At 41.2% G+C, this 23,786-nt stretch overlaps 1 protein-coding gene across 1 annotated transcript in view; it reads right to left on the bottom strand.

Moving 5' to 3' along the window:
* The window catches only part of MYL3 (myosin light chain 3), a 36,625-nt gene that overhangs the window by 2,811 nt on the left and 10,028 nt on the right, over positions 1-23,786 (bottom strand). Inside the window, exons 2-6 of the mRNA XM_057402870.1 lie at positions 10,122-10,149; positions 5,461-5,610; positions 4,517-4,690; positions 2,512-2,589; positions 950-985 (exon numbers count right to left, since the gene is read on the bottom strand). Coding sequence (XP_057258853.1) covers positions 957-985; positions 2,512-2,589; positions 4,517-4,690; positions 5,461-5,610; positions 10,122-10,149 — 459 coding nt within the window. The 3' untranslated portion in view covers positions 950-956. The remainder of the gene's footprint in view (positions 1-949; positions 986-2,511; positions 2,590-4,516; positions 4,691-5,460; positions 5,611-10,121; positions 10,150-23,786) is intronic.

Here is a 23,786-nt window from a genome sequence, read left to right as displayed (position 1 = left end):
TAGGCCTGGTGAGGACATAGTAAAAAAATTAAAAAAAAAACAGAAGAAAACAAAACAAAAGAAACCCACAAGCAAACAAAACCCAAACCAACCAGAACAAATTGGAAAGAAGCCACTGCTTTTCCCTATTTATCAGATACTTTGCAAAATAGATGGAGTTGGTTAATTCTCAGGTCAGCCCTTCCGCAGTAGATGAGCAGAGATAAATAATGGTGAATGCCAGCTCTAAAGAGCAGGCACCTTTTCCAGGAATACAAAAATAAGCAATAACTAGTAAATACTGGAAATAAAATTCAGCTCATTTGCAATGGCAAGACAGAGATAACCTTAATGGTACTGTGGTTTGGAGAACACCACTGAATAATGCCAGAAGATGTGCTGGGCAAAGCTCATGCCTTTTCCTGGAAAACCAACCTATTTGCCGGAATATATTGGGAGCCAGATTTATGGAAGGCAAGTAAGTGCAGGTTCAGTGAATAAACATGCTTTACTCCTTCTTACCTGTTTTTCCTCACAGTTTTTGCCCATTCATTCTCTAGTCAGCTCAGTTCTACCTCCTTCATTTCTAGAAGTGTAAGAGCTTCTAGAAATTCGTAAGAGATGTAAGAGATTTGTAAGTGGACATGAAAAATATGCATCCTTTGAAGTTTGCAGTCAACCATAAGGGAATGATCAGTTTGTTCTTTGGAAATCAAATCCTTTCAGAATATAATATGTTGGACTTCTAAAATAAAGGCATCCAGATTTACCAGACAATTGCAGAAAGGTCACCGATTTCTGTGCACTTGATAGGATGAGGATAACATTTCACTCATTCTTGTCCTACCTCCTTGTACAACATGCTGAAAATATTCACTGTCTTTGATTAATCACTTACACATTCTTCAAACCTATTTGAGATGCCAAACCCAAAATAATAAGCTATGCAAGAAGAATAGAAAAGACTCACCTGGTGTTCAATTAGCCATGATATGCTTCACAAAAGCTGGAAACGAGAAAGAGAAGGGTCATTTATCAATCACTTTTGTTGAACTCAATAAATTATTGGGTATCTTGGTTTGATTGTTATTTAAATTCACACTTTTTGTTTCCTCTGATGCAATGAGAACCACAGCACTTTGTAAATAAGATTCCAAATGCTGGGTGCTAAACGCTTTGTAAGTCCTTAAGGTAACATGGTCAGTGCAGTGTAGCCAACAGTCTCGGTAGCCAGGGGAAATGAGTGTGCACATCAGTTAATCCATACCTTGCTTAATCCCTTACCCCTGGCTGCCATATGGAACTGGCTTTCCAAAGCATACAGCAATGAGAAACCCTGGGTCCTTATCTTGAAAGGCTTTCAAGACTTTAGCACATTTGTACTAAGTCAGGGCGCAATAAAGTTTCCTCTGGTGTGAAATTCCAGTATGCACAGAAGCTCACCAAGTCAGGTATCATGACTATCTCTCTCCAGTGAACTCAGGTTTACCAAGTATTTCAAAATTGAATCAAGCTTTTGTTTCAAAAAGTTTTGGGTTCCATTTTTCTCCATTTTAAAAAAAAGCGTTCATTGTATACAATTTTTAAATTCAAAAGGAAAAGGAAAAATACATCCTATAGTAAGGATTTTTTTTTTTCTTTCCCAGTAATTCCCCCAGGCTATGAATATCTCTGAATTCACCATGAATTCATAAGTCATTTGGGTTGGCTAAATCCATAGATTTCAAACCCATAAAGTACTTGTAAGAAATGTTTCCCTGAACTTGGATCACTGGTATTTGTGAGTAGAAGGAGACTACCAACCCAAATATTCATAAAAAGCTCAGTGAATATGACCAGCTAAATCACAAAAACAATGCAGTGGTCACTCACTAGTCAACCTTAAGAAGGGCTCAGCTGTATACAGAAGTGCGTGTTCATGATTCCTACTAGAATATTGTCTTTTTATAAACAGCCTGAGCATGTGGGCTTGCAAGATGCAGAAAAGAGCTATGGTGCATGTACTCATGACTTTATTCTGGCTTTCTAAAATAGCAATGAAATAAAATGGAAAGTCTTTGAGAAATCTTTTAGGATTAGCACCCAAAAGAGGATGATAAGGATGAAATTTTTTGCTGAGTTTTTGATGGAAAATTCAGTGCTTTTTCTGTAAGGAAAGGAAGTCTCTAAAGGGATGTGGGGTTTTTCATTTGTTTGTTTTTTGAGAGAGCAAGGAACTGTGGACAAGGTAAAAAAAAAAATAATGGTTTGGGGTTTGTTTGTTGTTGTTTTTTTTTGTTTTTTTTATAAAAGCAAGCAAAATAAGAATACACAGCCCCACTTTCCGAAGGGGCCATGGCCATTCAGCTATGGAAAACACAAGTAATCTTCAACAGATCAGGTGTACCAGCTGAATTATAGAATCTAAGTTGGTCTAAAATATGGAAAAGCACATATCCTGCTTTAGATCTTCCACAGATTTAAACTTTCTCATATTTGCAGCAAAGCCTTCAAGCACATGATCATTGCCCAGTCTGAAGAGGTTATACTTACCTTCATAGTTGATACAGCCATTGGCATCTTCCTGACCAGCCATAAGCTTATCAACTTCCTCTTCAGTCAACCTCTCACCTGGTGGAAAGCAAAAAGCCTGTTCAGCACCTGGGCCCTTTTTTTAAGTATTTATGATGCATACTTCAAAGAACCGAAGAACAAAAAAGAGAGTGAGAGAAAAGAGGGTGATTTTCTCTTCTCTTAATTTGTGGTGCTGACTGCTGGGAAAGCTACTTTTGTCCTTGCAAACTGAGAAAATTTGATCTGAAACCCAGAGAGACAGAATAAATATGGAAACCCACATGTTATCAGGTTTACATACTCAGTCTTCTAAGAATAAGCTTTCTCTAAGTGCCAAACCTTGAAGGCTTTAGTCACATTTTAACCAAGCCTTCATTAAAAAAACCTTTCAGTAGAGTCAGGATCTAGTTTGCCTCTGAGTTTGAGTTTCAGGAAGATTCTAAGATCTAATTTAGGATCTCTGAATTGGATCAGTGATTCTTTCCATTTAGTTTCATTCTCTGAATGTCAGGAGCCAATTCATCTGTAAGGTTTTATTTTGGTTAAGCAGAGATTAACCCAATCCATCCCCTTATTCTGATATTAGGCACTAATTTTAGGATGAACTCAAATGAGTTCCAGAAAAGTAAATGAGAAATCTGAGGGTGATTTCTGCTGAAATCACAGAAATTCAAATAATGAAATGAAAAAATGAAATAAAATAAAGTAAAAACTAAACAAATAAAATAAAATAAAATAAAATAAAATAAAACAAAATGCATTGGGTACACTCTGTTATCCATGTTGTTCTCCTTTTTCCATCACTGACTTCTGGCACACAGAAACAAGTCCTTAGCTGATGTGAATCTATGAATGTTCAATTTTTTTTTATTATTTTTTTTTTACTTAAACAAAGAAGAATGCTAATTTACAGAATATTTGGCTTTGCCTAGGATTTGGTAAGTATTAGAGATGCCACCCAAAAGAGAACCGTTAATTCTTAAGATAGAAATACTTCTTAATGGTGAATATCAGACATTGCTGTGTTACTGGAAATAGAAAAGTAGAAAAGTATTTCTTGCAGTATTGTGAAACTTGTAATACTGCCCATACCGTTTTTTTTTTTTTGTCCCAACTAAGTTTAGACAGGGCATCAATCCTGACCCTGGTGGGGGGGTGTCACCACTGAATTTGGTCCCCAAACTGATTTGATATCACCAGCAATAAAAAGGAAAATAGCATTGCTTTCTTTTCTTATTCCCTGTGCCACTAATAAACATTGATGTGTCATTGAATTAAAACCCCCAGGCCTAAAAGCTTTAGCTTTCTTGAATTGATATACCAGGTCACAATGGAATACTTTTGTCTAAATCAAATCTCTTTTGTAAAGGATCATCCCTTTTTTAAAAAATAGTGGACAAACACTAGTGAAAAAGCTGATTTTGAGAAATGCTTACTGGATTCAGATGACAGCATGTCAGTGCCTTCTAATCCAAATGGAAACCTGTCATTAAGTTACAGCAAAATTTTCTGCCCTGCACTCATTCTCTTGTCAGTACTCTGTGAAATCAGAGCTTCTGAAGTAAAAATTTGAGAGGACAGATATTGATCCCTTCTTTAAAAACAGGGACTTTCAATTTCAAAGACACTTCTGTTAAACAGATGACTGATAAAAAAATGCATCATCTTAAAACTTTTATTGAAGGTGCAGAAAAATATTGAATAGCATTCCAATGTTTGGATAGTTTTATGGTGATAGAAATATAATATTTATTGGAAAATAACACAAAGGAAGCAAGAAAGCAAGCAAAAGGCTTCCTTGAACAGTAGGTCAGTGATATTTATCTTCATTATTAAAGAACATTTTCTTAGTCTTTATACTGAAGACAGTGCAAAATTTGAAATCTTGTTCAATCGTTTCTTTCCATAGAGGTTGCCCATAACAATACAAGCTGTAGGGGAAAAACCTCAGTGATGAAACTGCATAAGGAAAGGTTCACCTTACCCAGTGTAGCCAAGACATGGCGGAGTTCAGCTCCCATTACTGTTCCATTTCCCTCCTTGTCGAACACACGCAGACCCTCCACAAAATCCTCATAGGTGCCTGTGTCTTTCGTCTTAGCAATATGCTGGAGCATGGGCAAGAAGGTCTCAAAGTCAATCATCTTGGAGTTCATGTCTACAAAGACACAGGTGGAAATGAGGATTCTGGGAGAGTTAAAGACTATCCATGGGGCATTTACCATGGGTAAGTCATGAGGGTAGAAGAACTATGGGAATAAACACCAGCTAAAGAGAAGAGCATAGAAGTGTATTAAGTAGAGATGGAAGAGTGGATAGAGTAGGAAAGAGGTCTGGCGGAGAGAGAAATACTTACCTTCCACTGTTTCACTGACGTACCCCAACATATCACAATTGTTGAATGAGGGCTTAATTGACAATTCCACCCCAGTGGAAGGAAAGGACAGAGAAGTAATTTACAAAATGCTTAAATGTAGATATGGTTTGAGAGATTTTCTTTGCTCTGAAGAATTATCCAGTGTATGGTCAATGTTGAACGGAGATATTGCTACCATCATTACAGACCTTCTAATGCATATTTTTGAAGAGCAAGCTGTGCCCTCACAATCAGTCTATCCCTCTTTTTTTTTTTTATATGTCTTCAAAATGTCTGCATTTTTAGTAAACACACATGAATGCCTGCCATCAAAGCAATTTTAAAAGGCAGAAACACATTGACACAAGGGACCATTAATTCATTCTTCTACATTTGAGATGATATTAACTGCAAGATTACATTTCCTCGTTTACTTTTCTGCTGGTGATTTGCAGAGGCTGTTCCAAACCCTTTGTTATTTCACAATCTTTCCATCAGAAAAATGGATATTTCATCTGCTTCACAAAATTCTTGGAGTGATCTTTTTGAAACAAACAGAGGAGGACACCAACCTTCCGGTTTGGGCCTGCCAAGCACTTTCAAGACCTCAGCCTGGGTGGGATTCTGCCCCAAAGCTCTCAAGACATCTCCGCATTGTGCGTATGTGATTTTCATCTCAGATTTAGGAGTCCGGTCAAAGAGTGAGAATGCTTCCTTAAATTCTGGAAGACAGAAAGATAAAAAGAAATGCATGCCATGTTCCCACAGATTAAGTCAAAGTGAGCCTAGACTTTCCCCCTAGCTAACTCTGTCTGACCCTTTTATTTTGCAGTTTGGGAACAAATTTGATGAGCTTTGTTTTTGCTGCTATCTGCAATGTTTGTGTTCCTCCTCCCCTGCATTTTCTGGTTCAATCAGGGAATGGAATCAGAGGTTTCAAATGCTCTTCTTATGGTATTTCCATCTCAGCTAACATCAAGAAGTGCAGAAAACCTTACAGAAATGGTTGGCCTTGAGAGCTTCCTAGCTCGTCAGAAGCAGTCAGGATGGCATAGAATTCAATAGCAGTTCTGCTCGTTAGCTAACTGGATATTTTATTCAGCATTATACACTTAGAGAGCACTGGCACAGCCTATTGAGATAAAGGAGTACCTCTCTTAGCAGGTAACAAGATATGCCATGATAACCTGTTGGAATAATCACACAAGAAACAGTTGGGCAAGGGTGGAAGTATATGGAAAGCCTGGATTCCCCAGACACACTGACTGCTCAGGATCAGGTCTCACTGCTGGAGTTGCAGGTGAATTGCAGAGACCAAGGAGCATCTCAGGGTGCAAGCAACAGTAATAGGCTGTTATCGTTCACTGAAAACACTGCATAGTGCATGGTCTATAGGTGATCATAGATACCTTTTGACTTTAAAGCTGTGAATCTCTGAATCTGCCTTTTGTCCTGCTGTTACTCTTCTGTATGTTTCCTTCCCACTATCCAAATGCAGTGAGGAATTTTATTCCCTATCTCTTGACATTCAACCATTCAGCCATACATTCTGCATCCCAGATTTTCTCTCTTTCCCTTCTCAATTCCTTCTCCTCCTCATTATTCCACCTCTCTTTTTTCTTTTTTTCTTCTTTGCTCATTTCTCTCTCCTTCCTTCTTCTAGTGTTGTTGGGTTTGCCTCCCCTTCTTTCTCCCTCCCTTTTCATTTTTATCATTGCACTCATATCTTACTCATCATTTCTTCATCCAACACTTTCAAATGATGATGCCTTTTGTCATTTCGGACAAATCAAAGCTCACCTTTTTTTTTTTTTCTTTTAGTCTTCCTCTTTGCTCTCTTTCACTCTCCCTGCCTCTCTCTCTCCTGGATCTTTGCCTCCTTGGCACCAGTGCCGGAGCCCAGGTCCCATTGGCAGCCCTCATTCCAGCAGAGGGCAATAGCGGATTTTCATGGGTTCCTTGCTGCAGTGGAAGGGGGCAAAAAACCCACCCCCAGCTCTGTCCTTTCCTGGAGGTCTCAGCAGCTCAGATGGGTGAGAAATACAGCTACCTCCCTGAGCTACTCATCTGCCTGCCACTTTCCTATTGCCTGAGCACCCTCTGAAGGTTCACAATTCATTCTTTTTTCTTTTAAAATCAGGTGTAAAGCCTCCCACCAGAATATTGGCCTGTGTGTTTGGACACCCCATTTTGTCAATATACAAAAGCAGCCTATTTTTTTTCATTATTATTATTTGCATTTTGGATTTGCTGGCTTAATGCAAGTTTCCATCAAAGCAATGAAACCAGCCTGGCTACGGTCTCCTTTGACCTTCTGCTAGCTAATAAACCACTGTCAGGAACAGTGTATATTTTCATATGCCTAATTGCTACCTAGCTTCTCATCTTGAATAGTTCATATTCTTCATTTTTCAGTAACTTAGGGGCTAAAAAGGCCAGAAATACAGTTTCATATATACACATTGCCACAACCAGCGAATATCATTGGCAGCTGAGGCATAAAGATGTATAAAGATGGCTGTGTTACTCATGGCTTTACCCACAGACCATTCTTCCTCTGAGAGTAACATTTTGGAGGCTAACATAAAAATGAATCCTTGCAGGAAAATAAGTCTGAAGCAACAAAGTTTTTTTCTCAGGAAAAGGAATAGGTTCTGGGTACCCTACAAGACAGGGCTGGAAAACACCTTGAGATGCTTCATTGTCTGTTTCTTCTCCACCACCTCAATTCAGAATGGACTGCCAGAAAACCAGTTGTGTCAGTCATGACATACTGACAGCCAGTAATACCTATCATACAGGATAGACTTCTTACTGATCTAGTTTCACCTGACAAATCAGGAAATATTTCATCTCACTGAGGAACCTAGGTCCTCATCTGGTCAACAGTGAGAGAAAGTGGTGATTATTATACATTACAGGTTTATATTTAAATATCCCCACTTATAAAGGCATGAGAGGTGACCTTGACCTCCAGACAACTTAATGAAAGAAGAAATTTGACAAAATTAACAGTGCAACGCAGAGCAGAAAATGAACACACACACAAAAAAGTGCAACTGAAACCTAGAAGAATGAGGAGAAAACAGATCAAAAGGACATATTCCAGACCTTTCACAAGTCCCAGCTCTCAAGTGATTTCAACAGTCAGTATTGCAGCTATAATCATGGCAAGTGGTGCTTGCTTTCTAACCTGTGGTTTTAACACAAAATAAAATGGTCTCAAGCACTGGCATACTGACTGTCCACTTTCTTAAGTCAGTGGTACACTTCTTGGCAGGGTTTTGACTTGTGCAATCCAGTACAGAGAACATAGTGTGCCAGGAACAGTCCAGGGACAACTGTGGATTGTGCAGTAGATATAATTCTACACCTAAAGCAACTAATCTCTTCCAAAGAGTAAATATATATCTAACCACTATCAATCTGTCTGCTTAATCATCTGTGAACCTAAGAACTTTCTACCTCCCAAGGACAAGTGAAGGAAAAATTAAAAAGAAACAGAAGAAATCAGAGGGAAGGAATTGAGCTAACTGATCAGCAGTGCTTTTCTGCTCGGTTCCCCAGGTGATGTTTAGGACATTAGGTACTCCTTCCACCAACTCATGGCAGAACCTACGAACCAACTGTGTAATTAACCCTGAGTGGATTTAGTGTTTCTTCCCAGTGCTAGTACACAATATAACTCTGCTATGTTGTGGTAGCTGATACGAAAGTGTCATAGTCTTTCCCACACAGATGATGTTATCTGCTTCCTGCCCCATGGCTTTCCCTCTAAAATTTCTAGGACATCCTATTTCACAAGTCCTTAACTCCCTGCTTCTCTCTGTGTAAGCAGTGAGTACAGCTAGACCAGAAGTCATTTGTAAGAAGAAAATTAAAAAGAAGATGCAACTTTCTGTTTCCAGAGATGCTCTGCATCTGCTCTAGGCTTGTTATCTTTTTTGACAGCCCTAAGTTTTCTCCAGATTTGTCATTTCCTAGCCATGCCAGAGGGCTGATAGTCAGGCAAGCATCCCATTTTTTATGAATAAGTCTTTTCCCATTTTCTGATGCAGCCTCTAGAGCTAGTTATCCTCAGGGAAGAGAGAAAATAAGGCATAGAAACTAGGTGGGTCTTATCCAGTCCCCAAAACATTAACTGATGAGAGATCAACTGTTGTGTGCTGCTGGAATAGTTCAGAGGTTTGTGGCTCAGCATTGTGCCTCTTGTACGGTTCTCCCATGACTTTGGGACTAGAAAAGGTACAGCCTCCCAGAAATTAATAGTTGGCTCCAACCATGAGTTACTTTTGACCTGTTGTTAGCAAATAGAAACTAAGCCAAACCAATTAAGGGGAGATGGAGGGAGGAGGGGGGTGCTTGAAAATCCCAAGGCAATGCTGGAAGTCTGCAGCCAAGCCTCAGTCTTTAAGATATTATGGCATTTGGTTCCAGTTCAGAAAATCCTTCCTTCTGTATCTGTCCTCTCTAAATCAGCCTGACTGGATTTCATGGTTGGGTTTTTTTCATCTGTTCTAATTAGCCCATTTTCTGATACCATCTTTCATAGTCTCTACCAAGTTCTGCCAAGTGTTTAAAGACCAAAACAAAATGCCAGACATTTGTGACTCCATCTATCAATTATCCTTTAAGTAAAAAGCAAGCTGGTGGTTGAGTAAAAAGGGGAGACCTGCAATGGTAGCTTTCCCAGGACTTCATGCATGAGGTTTTAGTATCACTTTCTTGGGCTGGGACAAAGGTTTCAGAAACAAATGCTGATGTTTTGCTTTGAAAGAAAAAGAACGCCATCGCTGCCATTATTGGCTGGTTTCTGGAGAGCTGTCCCTAAACTGTAACACATTAAATTCTGATTGAATACAGGGAAAAGTTCTCAAAAGCAGAGTTGGGAGACTTTCGTTTGAAAGCACTGACATATTGCTAGTGGGATTTTTAAAACGAAGAGCATATTTGGACTGAGGTGTTTTTTTTTGGGGGGGTGGTTCTTTTTTGTTTTTTCCTCACTGGAAGTGGAGCTGATATGCACTTTAACAAGTACCTACTCGGTGCATGACTTCCCCTTTTTCTCTTGACCAAATCAACAGAGGAGGGAAGGAGCATGAGCAACGTCATGAATTAAAGCACAGCCTCCTCCAAGCACCTCAAATACCACACTTGTGTTCACCCCAGCACTTGCCAGCATGTACCAGTAACAATATTTACTGTGCGCAGAAGAGAAACACATCTTCCTCACCTTCAATCTGATCAGCAGTGAATTCAACCTGAAAAAAAAAAAAAAACAACAAAGAATAACAGCCAGATAAAACCCAGAAAACAGAAGCAAACAAGAAAACTGGTTTAGTCTTTGTCATATGTTTTTAGGTGGTTTTAAGGTCCATGAAAGAGACTTACTTATAATGCCAAGACAATAATTTTATAGAGCCTATAGATTCTTGTGTTTTCCTCCTCCACCTTCACCATCCCCATCTTTAGGGCCTCTGCCCTTCAGATGCCCTTTATTCTTCTGCTGCTCTTGTGTTCCTGCTGTAGTCTCTTTCCTTTATCCCAAGTGATTCCCCACTGCTCACACTCTCTCCCTCCAGAGATGGTTATGGTAGCAGCAGGGTACTTTCCTGAAAGGATTTTATCTGTAGACAAATGGGGATCCATAGTTTTTCCAGTAAAAGAACTAAGGGCTATCAAGTGAAGCTGGCGCAAATCAGGCTCAAAGGAAAGTGAAGGAAGTGGTTTGTTTTTTTTTTCTAATAGCTGAACTGTGGAAAGCTGGTTATGGGATACTGTGGATGTTCAGTCTACACGTGTGTAAAGAGTCACAGGACCATTTCAGGGGAAAGTAATATGTTTCTGTACAGTACAGAGTATACTAAAATACATAGTTTAGGAAGTGTCTGTGTGAGGTTTAGGACAGTGTTCTGGGGAAGTTTTCCCCAGATCTTGTACCTTTTCCAAAAGTACCCTCTAATAACCACTGCTGTACTACACTGGACAACTCTCTGGACCTTGCTCTGACTCTGCAATATATATCATTTTCTCACCACTTCATATTTCCACCTGTTCCCTAAGTTTTGGGGTTGTCATGCTCCATATTTTTACCTGGCACAGCACTCTAGTGGCTGTGGACTTCAAAAATGCTACAAGATGCCAAAAGGCTGCTGCTGAGCTCAAATGAAAAACAAGGAAAACTAATGCCAGTGTGAGGTCCAAGCTTCTGCATGAACAGGCACAGGACAGCAATGTGAATTTACACCAGAATTTAAACCTGCCTCTGCAAAACAAACAGGTTGGGAACATTCCTGCAGTGCAAGAAGACAGGCAGGTTGCCCTTATGGTGAATACATAAATAAAGAGAAACCATATTTTGCTATGCAAAATTGGATAGATTGGATATGAGGAAATTCTTTCCTGTTAGGGTGGTGAGGCACTGGAATGGGTTGCCCAGGGAGGTTGTGAATGCTTCAACAGTCAGTATTGCACCTGACTGGCACCACCCCTGGCAGTGTACAAGACCAGGTTGGACAAGACTTTGGGTGATATGGTTTAGTGTGAGGTGTCCCTGCCCATGGCAGGGGGGTTGGAACTTGATGATCTTAAGGTCCTTTCCAACCCTAACTATTCTATAATTCTATGAAACATAAATGAATATGTGCAAAGCATACGCTTGGGAAACACCTAACAGTACATGAATGGATGCCCTTGGAATCATTCCTCTGAAATAGACTCATAGAATAGTAGAATGGTCTGGGTTGAAAGGGAGCTTAAAGATCATCTAGTTCTGCCACCCTTGCCACAGACAGAGACACCTTCCACTTATACCCCTCCCCAACATATGTACAACCTCACACATTTTGTGTTAGATTTTCCATATGAAGCTGACCACCTTTCATTGTTTAGTGTCAGGTTTTGTTCCTTGGTAGCAAAGCATCCAAGTGGAAAAAAGGCTTAGTGAGAACCTCAAACTTCATATTTCCTTGTTTCAAGGTGAAATGCACCATGACTCATCCCTTCATCATCTGCTTGGGGTTTTCATAATATTAAAGGATGGAGCTGCTGTAACTCTCCTCTCTCTAGCCAGGATGTCTGTGTCATAGCAGAACATGACAACACCAATCTCTTCATTTCACCCAGGGTTCAGTGAACAGCTCCGAGGCACTTCTCTGTCTCCAGATACCCTGAGCAGCACGAGGAGCTCTAGCACGCATAGGACACATAGGGTCTACAGTTCTGATACAAACAGCCTAAAACTCGTATTTCTGACCAGTGATCTCCTTATCCCTCCCTAACATAGTGTTTCTGAGCATCTTCTGGCTTAGGACAAGGAAGAACTAGAAAATATCTGGTGGACTTGGAAGGCAGGACTCAACACTAATACTGCAATTATAGAAAATCAGGCCACTATTTTTCTGTCTGCCCTGTTCACTTTTTACCTGAACTAGCTCATTCAGGGGATTACCACTTTGTTTGCAATTCTCAGTCATGATTTACCTTGAATGAAATCAAATCAATAAAATAGCTACCAAAGTGACATCTAGAAAGCTGTCTGGAATAAAGTATATAACAAATGCAATAAAGGAGCCCCCAGAAGAATAGCAGTGCTCTTCCCTTTTCTAACACATGGAGGGATACAAACACATATATTTCATGAACTGTAGGATCATAGAATAGTTTGGGTTGGAAAGTACCTTAAGATCATCCAGTTCCAACCCCCCTGTCATGGGCAGGGACACCTCACACTAAACCATGTCACCCAAGGCTCTGTCCAGCCTGGCCTTGAGCACTAAGAGGGATGGAACATTTATCACTTCTTTGGGCAACCTGTACCAGTGCCTCACCACCCTCATAGTAAGGAACTTCTTCCTTATATCTAAACTGAATTTCCCTTGTTCAAGTACGAACTAGTTACCCTTTGTTCTATCACTACAGTCCCTGATGAAGATTACAGTCATCTAGATTGGGTCCTATCCCAAATCCACATACCTTAGTGAATGATAAATAAATACCCATCAGGGAATACATTTATACAGGTGCATTGTCAGCAGCAGCCTTATGCCCAATGTGTTTAATTATATCAAGCTTTGAGAATGTGACTGAAGGTAGTCACATATTGAATTTATTCAGGCATCAATAGCCAATGTGGGTGAAATGCAGCCAGAGGTGCTGGCAACTCATATTTAAATCACTGTGGTGGATTGTTCTTGGGAAAGAATTCGTGTCAGCTACACTTAGATTAGACATTCAGATGTGTCAATGACCCCACATGTGCTTTATACCAACAGAAGGGAATAGGCACTTGTAGGGTGTGATTTGACTTGGTTTAAGTCTATAGTTGGGGAGAAGGTTAGTCATGCTCTCCTTTTCACTCAGTGGACCAATCAGTTCTCTGATGATGATGAAAGACTCGATGATAAAAAGAATGTGAGCAACTAGCAGAGATGTAGATGTCCTTTTCTGATCTGATGACTCCCACTTGGAAAGCTTGAGGCTAGACTTCTGGCAGACTGCAGATCAGGACAAACTGTGCCAGAGCAAAAAAAGAATGACTGTGGCTGGATCAAAAGGAAGGTTTGAGCTGAAGGGCTGAGTGTGCCTCACTTCTAATCATGGCCCTATAAAAACATCACCCAGAGCTGGAGCACCATGTATGACAACTGGCAAGACAGTGGCAGACAGTTTGACCAGACCTACCACCCAGGCACAGTTTCCTCTCAGGAAAGCTGCAGATATGCGGGGGTGGCAGCTGCTGGTATTTTCTCCCTTCTCAGCACATACCACCATGGAGTTGTAAGAAGAGACAAGTCATTATTTGCCCAGCCACAAGGTATCATTGCAGACAAATGGAACAAAGTCCAGGCTATATTTAGACTGAAGACGGCTGGGGTTTTATTTTCCCTCCCATCTCCCTCAGAGTGGTGTGAGCCTACAAAACCAGAGTCATCTCTGTGTACCAAGAGCAAGGGGGTCGAGATGTCCATGAGAACTGTTCTGGAGACCCCAGACAGGAGGGATTCAGAAGACAAGCAGTAAAGTTAGGTTCAGCCTAAACCAAACAGTGGGCAAATGAGTCTCAGTGCATTGTACCCACAGTGACCCATATCCATGCTTGGAGGCACCTCTGTCTGCTGCTTTAATGTAACAGGCATCCAAGGGAGTGAATGCCTCCAGGGGTATGTCTGATGCCCACTCCTGCACCAGGCACTTACAGTGCTACACACCAGCATCACCCCAGGCTTCACTGAGCCTGGTCAACAAAGCAGCCATCATCACCCAGAGCTGGAGGCTACAAAACCTATTCACAGTCTTAAAGTGAATTTACTTTCCCCTATATGGCTTTACATTCTCCAGTTCCTCCGAAGCAGACTTGTGGTTTTGTTTATTTGTTTGTTTGTTTGCTTGCTTGTTTGTTTGTTTTAAATACACTGGTACTTCAGAACAATTGATTTTCCCCTGGCATTTTTCCTGCTGGCAACTGAGGTTTTAAAGCAAAGGCACTGCTATGAGTGCCAAGCATCCACAGCACCACGGCTCACAGTAGTAGTGTTTGATGATGCTGACTGCTAATATCTTTCCACTTGTGTCCTGCCCTTGTGTGGGCCATGTCATGTGTTCTTTAAAGACACCAGACATCTGAATAAGCATTTTTCTATAACAAACTGGAAGTATGATGCCAGCTTTCTTGGTCTTTTAGCAATCTTGGCTTGAGGGGATCATCACCTGGCCACTGGTGGTATCAGCTGTAGCCCTAATGCTACTGTCCTCTTTGCCTGAACCATGACATTAAGCTGTTTTTTTTCCAGAGACACCAGGAGGGATACATGCACCCACTAGTGCTGCTGTTAAGGTCATTCACAGCTTCATATCTCAGTGAATTTTTTATAAAGCCATAGTATCTCAATCAAGGACATAACCCTGTGCATGATAAATCAGACATAACTAAGCCTGAAATAAGTCCTATTAATAAAACTGTTGCTAGCCAGCTGTCAAGAGGTTATCTGGGGGCAAGCATTTAGACAATGCAAGCAAGGAGCCCGTCCAGAAAAGAAACAATATACCTCTTGTTTCATAGTACATTGAGGAATCTTAATACAAACAGCAAGATTTTTCACTTAGCCATGACAGGGATAGTTTTAGAGAAGGAGAAAGGGTTTTTTTACTGTGTTCTTGGGAAACCGATTTAGGAGGCAGAAATGCAGCAGATGGAAAGAGGCCCAGAAGGCCATCAAGATCAGTATCGTTGTGTTGAGGTTACATTTGTATTTCACAAGTATGTTTTTTTCCAGCAAGACCTTTTTAAATCTATTAATACACATAAGCCCATCACTTTCTGCGCAGAACAGTTACAATGTACGCAAACTCCTCCACTGCCCATGGGGAAACTTTGACATGTGGTCAAGTTTCATACAGCTCCATCCTTTCCTGTTGTTTGCTAGTCACTCCTGATCTATCACCTCCTCTGCCTTCTGAAACTCTTTAGGTACATCTACGTTTAGCTCCCAAGGTTGTCCTAAGGACTTTCCTCATTATTTCTACTCAGGTCATGGTCTGAAGGGAAGGAAGTTATGATACAACATACAGACATTGACTAGTATAAGAGCACATGACACTACAAGATCCTCCACCTGGTCTTCATGGGGAACAGCTAAAATATAACAAATATTTTGAAGAATGGAAACACAACTATAAAACTCTATTGAGACTTTGTTTTTTCAGGTTTTTGTTTGGTCCCCAGCGTTTTCAGAACAAAAATTATTGCAAGTTGAATTGAAATGATAGTTCATTTTGGAATGGCAGAAAATACATCATTTGGGAGTTGAATAAAGGACTGAATCTTTGACCTTTTACAACACTTAACTATACTGATAATGAAAGTGAAGTGAAAATAGAGTTCAGCCATTATTTTCAGCTGAATTAGTGAAGCCTTTCATAAAATCCTAGTATCCCAGTTTGGAAAGGACCTCAGGGATCACCTGGTCCAACCTTTCTAGGCAAAGTATGACCTTCACTAGATGGCCCAGCATCTTGACCAGTTCAGTCTTAAAATAATCCAACACTGGGAAGTCACCACTCTCTGGAGAGATTATTCTAGTGGCTTATTGTTCTCACTGTGAAAATTTTTCCTCTTGTGACTAGTGGAATCTCCCCAAGAGTGACTTGTTTCCATTACTCTTCATCTTTCCAAGTGACTTTCATTAAATGATATGTATTTCAAGATCCAGAAAATGACGCAAAGCTTTTGTCAAGGTCGTGCAGAGGATGCTGCTACATAAGGAAATACACAAGCATATTTTTTCCCCCAGCCTGCACTCTATTTCACCAGAAGATGGTCACCTTGAATCTTCCTTAGATCTGAGTTTCCCATGAGCTTAAAAATTATAGCAGTATATCACCATTGCTCCTACTATAACTTCAGCAGACTTTAAAACTTCCAGATCCCGACTTTATTTTGGAATAAGTCTGGACGACGTCTGCTAAATTGTGGCTTTTTATTCACCTGGTCTCTCAAGAAGTAGGTGAAAAAGCCTTGTGTGAAGAAGGAGCAGAGTCACCTTCAACACTGATGCTCTGCATCCTCAGCCTGAACTAAAGCTCTGAGTAGCATTGCTTCTTGATTTCTTGTACATACCTTCTGGGGTTGAAGGAACAGTGCACTTTTCAATAACTGTGTTTTTCCAACTCTAGTAGTAGTCTATAAATTGATAGCGCCCTTTCTTGTATGAGGAATGTGTTGCCATAACTTTCTGGAGTATAAACGGAAATTCCAGAGCCCCAACAGGAGAATGACACAGCCACTTTGGCAGACTGTGACAGCTTCTGGCAATGGCCAGGACCAGAAACATAAAACACTTTAAAGACTGACTGTTCTTCCTGTAGCAACATGGTTTTGGAGTCTCCAACCATTGACAGCTGGCTTCCAGCCTTCCTTGCAATTTCCCCCCTTCACCAGCCTCACCAGCAGATGTTTGTTCAGATGTTCACAACCAGTGGAAGAAATTAGGAAACCTAAAAAAAATACCCTCTGTTAAATCCTGGATAGGAGCCTGGGATGTAGGAGAGGTCAGACTCTGCTTTCTGCTTGAAGTAGACAATAGCTCATGGGTTGGTTCTTTAATGAGAAGAGCCTCAAAGATACAGCTTGTGAACCACATTGCAACACTTCCTAGAGGATTCAGACCCTCAAACCTCCTGGTAAGTGGGTGCTAAGAAGGAAAAAGGTCCTTCTTTCAATCCACATCCATGGGCACAGGTGTACTCCACAATTTCACACATAATTATGGAACAGCATTGCACTTGTGCCCCTTGCAAAATTACCATCTTAAAATGGAAGGTCTCCAACAAGACAGGGAAATTAATCACCATGTCATACACTGGGTGAATATATTGAGAAGTGCCTGGGAAAAGAGAAACTCTTCTGTATTTCATTTGACAAACAGCTTAAGAAAGAAAAAAAAATGAGGCATTATTATTATTACACTTATTTTGATATATAAATCCCTTTGTCTTTCATTTCCAAAGTGAAATGTTTTCCCTTGTAAATACTGGCAGCTTTTTCTTTATTATTATTATGTTTTATTTTAAATTCAAATGTTTTCCCGTTGAAGTGGGGTATTTTGTGTAAAATTGACTTAAAGATCCTCACTCCTCTGTATTATATCATTCCAAACCCTACCAAAACAATTCTTTTGGGGCTGAACAAATCCATTTCAAGTGGCCAAAAAAGGATTTTTGTGGGTTTTTGAAAACTCCTGAAAATTCAAGCTACTTGCTTCTAATTTCCCCACCAAGCCTAAAAACAGCCACCCTTTGCAGAATTAATTTTTTTTCCTCAGATTACACAGTTGTGTAACTCCTCCAGGTTTCTGACTGATGTGTCAGTCACTCTAGCAGTAAATGAGACCATGTGAGACACCAAGTTGGCCTTGGTAAAATAAGCTTGATGGGTCTCAGGAAAGGCGTAGCAGAAAGGCATCTGTAAAGCAGTCTCCTGGAAGATAAGGAGTCTATTTGGAATATAAGAATCATAGAATCATAGAATGGTTTGGATTGGAAGGGACCTTAAAGCTCACTTATTTCCAACCCCCTGCCTTGGACAGAGACACCTTCCACCAGACCAGGTTGCCCCAAGCCCCATCCAACCTGGCCTTGAACACTGCCAGGGATGGGGCAGCCACAGCTTCTCGGGGCAACCTGTGCCAGTGCCTCACCACCTCACTTCACAGGGCCTCACCACCCTTGTATACCACGCCACCACCTACATGGAAGCTGAAGCTGTTGCTCATACACAGCGAGGTCCACCAGGTAACAAAATACCTTAGCAAAGTACCTCCACCATCAGCAGCAGACGTCAGAACCATCTACCATGCTTTTCTTCTTCTAGGGTCTAGTCTGACAGTGCTTTACGGCCCAGAAGCACATGCAAAAGAGCTTCAGTGTCCTGGGTAAGAAATACGAAGTTTTTCCCAGACACAACCCTAAACTGTGGGGCTCACACAGCAACACGATGCAAACATCACACTCCCCCAGTTCTGTCCCAGAGGTGTTATCTCCATCATCAACATTGCAGCCACCATCACCCCAAGCCCTCCCAGGGATGGAATGATGCCAGCCTCCAGCCCCTGGCAAATCCAGTCCATCCTGACGCACTTGCAGCTCCTGCAAAATCAAACAGTAGCTGGACCCGTTTAAGATGTCACACCCCTGTCTTGAAAAAAAATACACCAAACCACCCAATCAACAGGATTAAGTGCCAAAGAGTCACCATGATAACATGCTGGCAAGGGAAAGAGCTCTTCTTTTGTTTCACAAAGCTGGCATGCGCAGCATACGTGCTGCTCCCAAAACAATCACACTGTAACCCAGCTCAGGTTTCCAAAGGGACAAAACTTCTCTGTAGAAAATCTGACAGCCCAAACTCATATCTGCTGTACTTCATATTCTGGGGGGTGGATTTGGTTGTTTGGTTTGTTTTGTTTTGTTTTATTATTATTTTCCGAAGCAGGATGTTATTCATTGTGAGCTGAAAACCAACATGCTCTGATCTCACTGCGTAACTGCAGTCATGCTGGGTGTTCCTGCCAGTCTCCAACATCACCAGGGAGCTTTAACACGAAAAGATGAGCCCTAGCTGGGGGGTTGGTCAAGAGGATGGAAATTTTAAATCTTTCTCTTTTATTAAAATTTCAAATTCTGCTGGAAAAAAAAAGAAAGGAGAAACCCTTTCCCCTTCCCTGCCACCATCACGAGTATTTCATTTCAGTTCAGTCTGCTGGGGTCCTTTGGTTTAGAGGTTTATTTATGTAGAAAGAAGCCAAATCTAGAGTTTCCTACAACCACAATTGGAGCTGATGTTTCAGAGTTTTGATTTGGTGTTTTTTTCAGTCCTCTTACAACAGTGTCAATGTCCAAATCCTGATCATACTAACAAGTGCTCTGACCTGTGATGGTTTTCTGCAGGCTTTGCAGCAGAACCTGTCAGGTGACACTGAAACTTCCAAGACCCACAAGCACTGTACATGTCCCGTAGCCTTGGTCCCCAAGGCCCTTTTCTGTTCCATACAGCCAGTTCCTGCCATCGTGAGCAAGGATGTAGGCAGATTCAGTCTCTGTGTTTATAAAGAGCTGTCACCAAGCAGCATGGTATTTGATGACATTTAATTTCTGGGCAGAGGGGGGTGCATTTGGGGAGGGTTGTTCTTTCGCAACCATTAAGTGAAAGGGAGAGAACGTTTCTACCACTGCCAGCCAGTGACTGTTACCTAGTAGTCAGTACTAACCACAAACAGTGAAAAGTTTGAGCTATTTTCCTTAGGAACATTTTCTTTTTTCTTCTTTTTTTTCCCTGCCTTTTTTTTCTTCCTTCTTTTTTCTTCCCTTCCCCTCCAGCACTCATCACTTATTGTCAGGCTTCTCTTAACCATAGTGGGGTTTTCCATATCGCCTCACTTTATTTCCCTGCTCCCCATTGCTGTTTCTTTAAGGTTAGGTGGCTTACAATCTGGTTTGTTTTCTGAAGATCATTCACAGAGGCAGACTTCTCGCAGTAGATTGTTCTGTCAAGTCTGCCCAGTGGCTGAAATGTTCCGCTGCTTCCCAGAAAATACAATTGATGGATTGTCACTGTTTCTATTATGGGCTTTGGATGCCTAGGTTTGATGGAGCAGAGCGGCTTTTGCAGGCTGGAGGTTGGGTAGGCTCCTTCTGGGTTGCAGGCTTAGTGCCACCTCACTTTCCGGCATGATCCCAGTGGGGTGGGCTGCAGGTTTGCATCTCCCACACCTATTAGAGGACTGAAAAGGGGGCACGGGACCATAGGTTGACCATCCAAGCACCTTGCATGGGTATGATGTGTGGTTACATATGCACCAGGTATTTGGATAAAGAAAAACCTTATAGGGGTGCGCATGGGGGTCAGCATTTGCTCATCTATATATATGAGTGTATATACTTGTGTACTGATTCATAGGTACATATGAACATGCACAAATTCACACTCATTTCTTTCCTAAATACATGTCTATGCACACATGCATATAGTATATATTTCTATACATTTTTTTTTCTACATTCATATGTATATATGTAATCATAGAATGGTTTGGATTGGAAAGCACCTTGAAGGTCATCTAGTTCAAACACCTTCCACTAGACCAGGTTGCTCAAAGCCCCATCCAAACTGGCCTTAAACACTGCCAGGGATGGGGCAGCCACAGCTTCTTTGGGCAACCTGTGCCAATGTCTCACCACCTCACTTCACAGAGAAGAACTTCTTGATATATACTGTATATCAGTATACTGATATATACTGACTACCATATTCACATATCAATCCCCAAGGCAGCTAGAGAAACCAAAAGTGAGAGATGATGGTTTACAAAGGACTGGCATAAATCTTTTTTAAAACCTTTCAGATTTAGAGGCCAGGATCTTTTGGATTTAGGGCACAGATCTGTGGAAATGTAGGATGCAAGTATCAGGATAAACCAGCATGGGTGTATGTATGACTGGAGAGGGCGGTGCTGACTGACCCCTTGGTGGGAATCAGTCTGTGATGTGGATAGCATTCATGTGTAAAAGCTCCTAAAGCTTTCCTGATCTGTTATAAGTGGCAGTAACACGCAGCTCCCTGGCTATGGCCAGGATTCTGGGAAGCAGCTATTTCATCAAATAGAGCTGGGCTGCAAGCTGACTGTATACCCTGAGCATAGCAGGATGATCTCAGTTTATATTGTCTCTCTCTGCCCGTCTGCTTTTTTAGAATTCAGATTGCAGATAGGACAGGGGAGGGAACAATGACATCTGAGATGCATGCAATGAGATAATGAGACATGAAACTTAAGAAGGAAATTTGCTTAGGAGGGAAAGAAAACACCCAACATTCTGGATATTATATTGGCATTGCCTCTCTACTAATATTACATCCATTTCCTTTCCCGTATTTCTTTCCACTTCTTTACACTGGCTATCAGATGATGACTTTATACGTATACATATATAATATTGTTGGTAAATATGTTTTGACTTTGTTTTGTTGTTGCTGGTTTTAATAATACCTGGGCTTTAACCAATACTTTTGCCACTTGGAAACCTTACAACTAAGTCTAAGCAAACAGGTCAGTCCCTGGGCTGAGGGAAGAGGGGAGATGGAGAAGCTCACTACTAGTCTAACATCAGAAAGCTCTGTACTTTGAGATCACTCAGAGCTACTGTAGCTTTAGGAAAGACTGGGATGATTCAGACCCAAAGTCCCAGAGCTTATACAACGAGGTGGGCAGGTCTCATCAGCAAGAGCCTTGTGCATAGAAAAGCAGCAGGAGCTCTTCCTGTGCTCTTGGTCTTGGTACAGAGCTAACCAGTTACCCTACTTTTACCCAGTCCAGAGCAGGTACCCACCACACAACTCTGCCTGAAAATCACTGTAGATACACTCCGCCTTTTCCTGCTGCTAAGGGGGACTGCTCCATAGCAGTTTCTAGGTATTTGTATCAGCCCTACTCTTCTAACACACCAAAATCCTTCACCAAAAGCCCATTCAGATCTATAATTATCTGTGTCCCCACTTTGCTTCTGGAACATATAAGTGCAGAGATAGGTCTTTACCCAAGATGACTGCTCCCAAGGTCACCATCAGGGCTTGCACAGCAAAGCTGAAGGACTCTTTCACTTGGGAGTCCACTTCTTATGGAGATGCATTGCCCTTGGCCAGCACATGAAAGACTTGGTGACAATTTGGTAAGCAACCTGCCCCTGGAAAAGGATGGGGTACAGAACCATGAGAGAAAGCAACACATCATCATCTGGCTCTGAGTCATGTCGCCATCCAATTTACAACCTGTGTGGCTCCACTCTCCATGGGGAACACCTGCTAACAACTTTTTCCATCCTGGCACCTCTGCCCAAACACTAACATCTTTGCAAAAGTTAGGGGAAACCCGACGTTTCTGTTTCTATTAAGAGCCACAGTTCCTCTCCACCCCCATCCCTCTGATAGCTACTCTCAACATTTTTTTCCCCTCCTCCAAGTTAAGATTTAACTGGTTTATGAGAGGAATAAATACTCTCTCTCTACAGTCCAGCCTTCCAGCAACTTGGGAAAAGTTAGCACTTTGGCCAGAGCCTTCTGCATGCTCTGAGCTGTGCATTTAATTTAAATTTAATAGTTATTGCACGTTACACAAATGGAGATTAAAACCATATTGATTGAGGTTTAGCAGCTATGTGAGAAATGCAGATCTTATTACAGAGTTGATCCATATCCAGAGTGTGCTTTTAATAACTCCCTGCTCATCAAGGGGCAGATTGGAGAGAGAGGGAAAGGAAAATGCAAGGTTGGGAGGTACAGGCTGGAGGAACAATGGTAAAGTTGTGAATCAGGCAACTCTCACTTGCTTCCCATCTCTCATACACGCATCCATAGTATGAGATCTCTGCACCGAGGTCCTGCTGACCTACCCATCTATACATCAAAGTAAACTTACATTATGCAAACATTTTTTGCATATACAGACATGCAAACAAACCTATAGAGACCACATCCATACCGCATGCTGAAGAAGCAGATAAACATGTTGGCTGAGATCTCAAAAGATAAATTTCTGTGGTAGGATGTATTGCCATAAGGACTCTCTAGGTCAGGACCTGCTGTACAGCCATGTGAAAACCCCACAAGCTGTCAAAAAAAAGGGGTTATTTGTTATTCTCTCATATATTTCTGCCACCCCCTTTTAAAAAGGCTGCAAAGTTAATTTGATGAAATAGCAGAAGTAGACAAACTCTTGTGTCCTAGTTTGCCTGAGATAGCGACTGAAAAGAGAAAATGAACCAGGAAAATAATAACTGTGCTGAAATCATCCTGCTGAGAGCAGTGCAAACCTTTTTGAACCGTTTGCTTTTGCACAACTCTTTGCTTTGCACAATTTGCTCAGTTTGCATGCTTCACACAGAAGTGAAAAGCAGTGCTAGTAAATACTATAGAGACAACGAATGTATAATTTTTAAAGTGAGACAGATAAAGATATGAAACATGCAGGATTACAAGGGGAAACGTAAGGGAAGAAAAACCACCAACCAACAAACAAACAAACAAAACCCAAAAAAAAACAATCCTAGACGTGCTTGCAGAAACTCATAATCTTACTATGATGATTTCAAATGACTCAATAAACCTGGGCTACCCTTGGGCAGGGTTTACCCAGTGCCACAGGCTTTTCTTCTGTGTGAGGAAAATAAAGTTAATGGTGTTTAAGACCCCCTATAGAAATCACCTCCTTTACATGAAAGACTAAGGAAAAGCATGTTCAAAACATCACACTGCGCTCATTCCTCTCAGCAACCCAGATACAGACTCAGAAAGCTGCACATTTTGCTTTAAATGCTCCAAGGCCTGAGGATTCAGTAATGCTGCAACTCT

The sequence above is a fragment of the Pezoporus wallicus genome, unplaced genomic scaffold (genome assembly GCF_028554395.1).
Source record: "Pezoporus wallicus isolate ANWC-B61680 ecotype Strahan unplaced genomic scaffold, APGP_CSIRO_Pwel_v1 contig_8057, whole genome shotgun sequence".
NCBI classification, from domain to species: Eukaryota; Metazoa; Chordata; class Aves; order Psittaciformes; family Psittacidae; genus Pezoporus; species Pezoporus wallicus.
The sequence above is the reverse complement of the archived record's forward strand: the minus strand, read 5'-3'. Positions and strand labels throughout refer to the sequence as shown.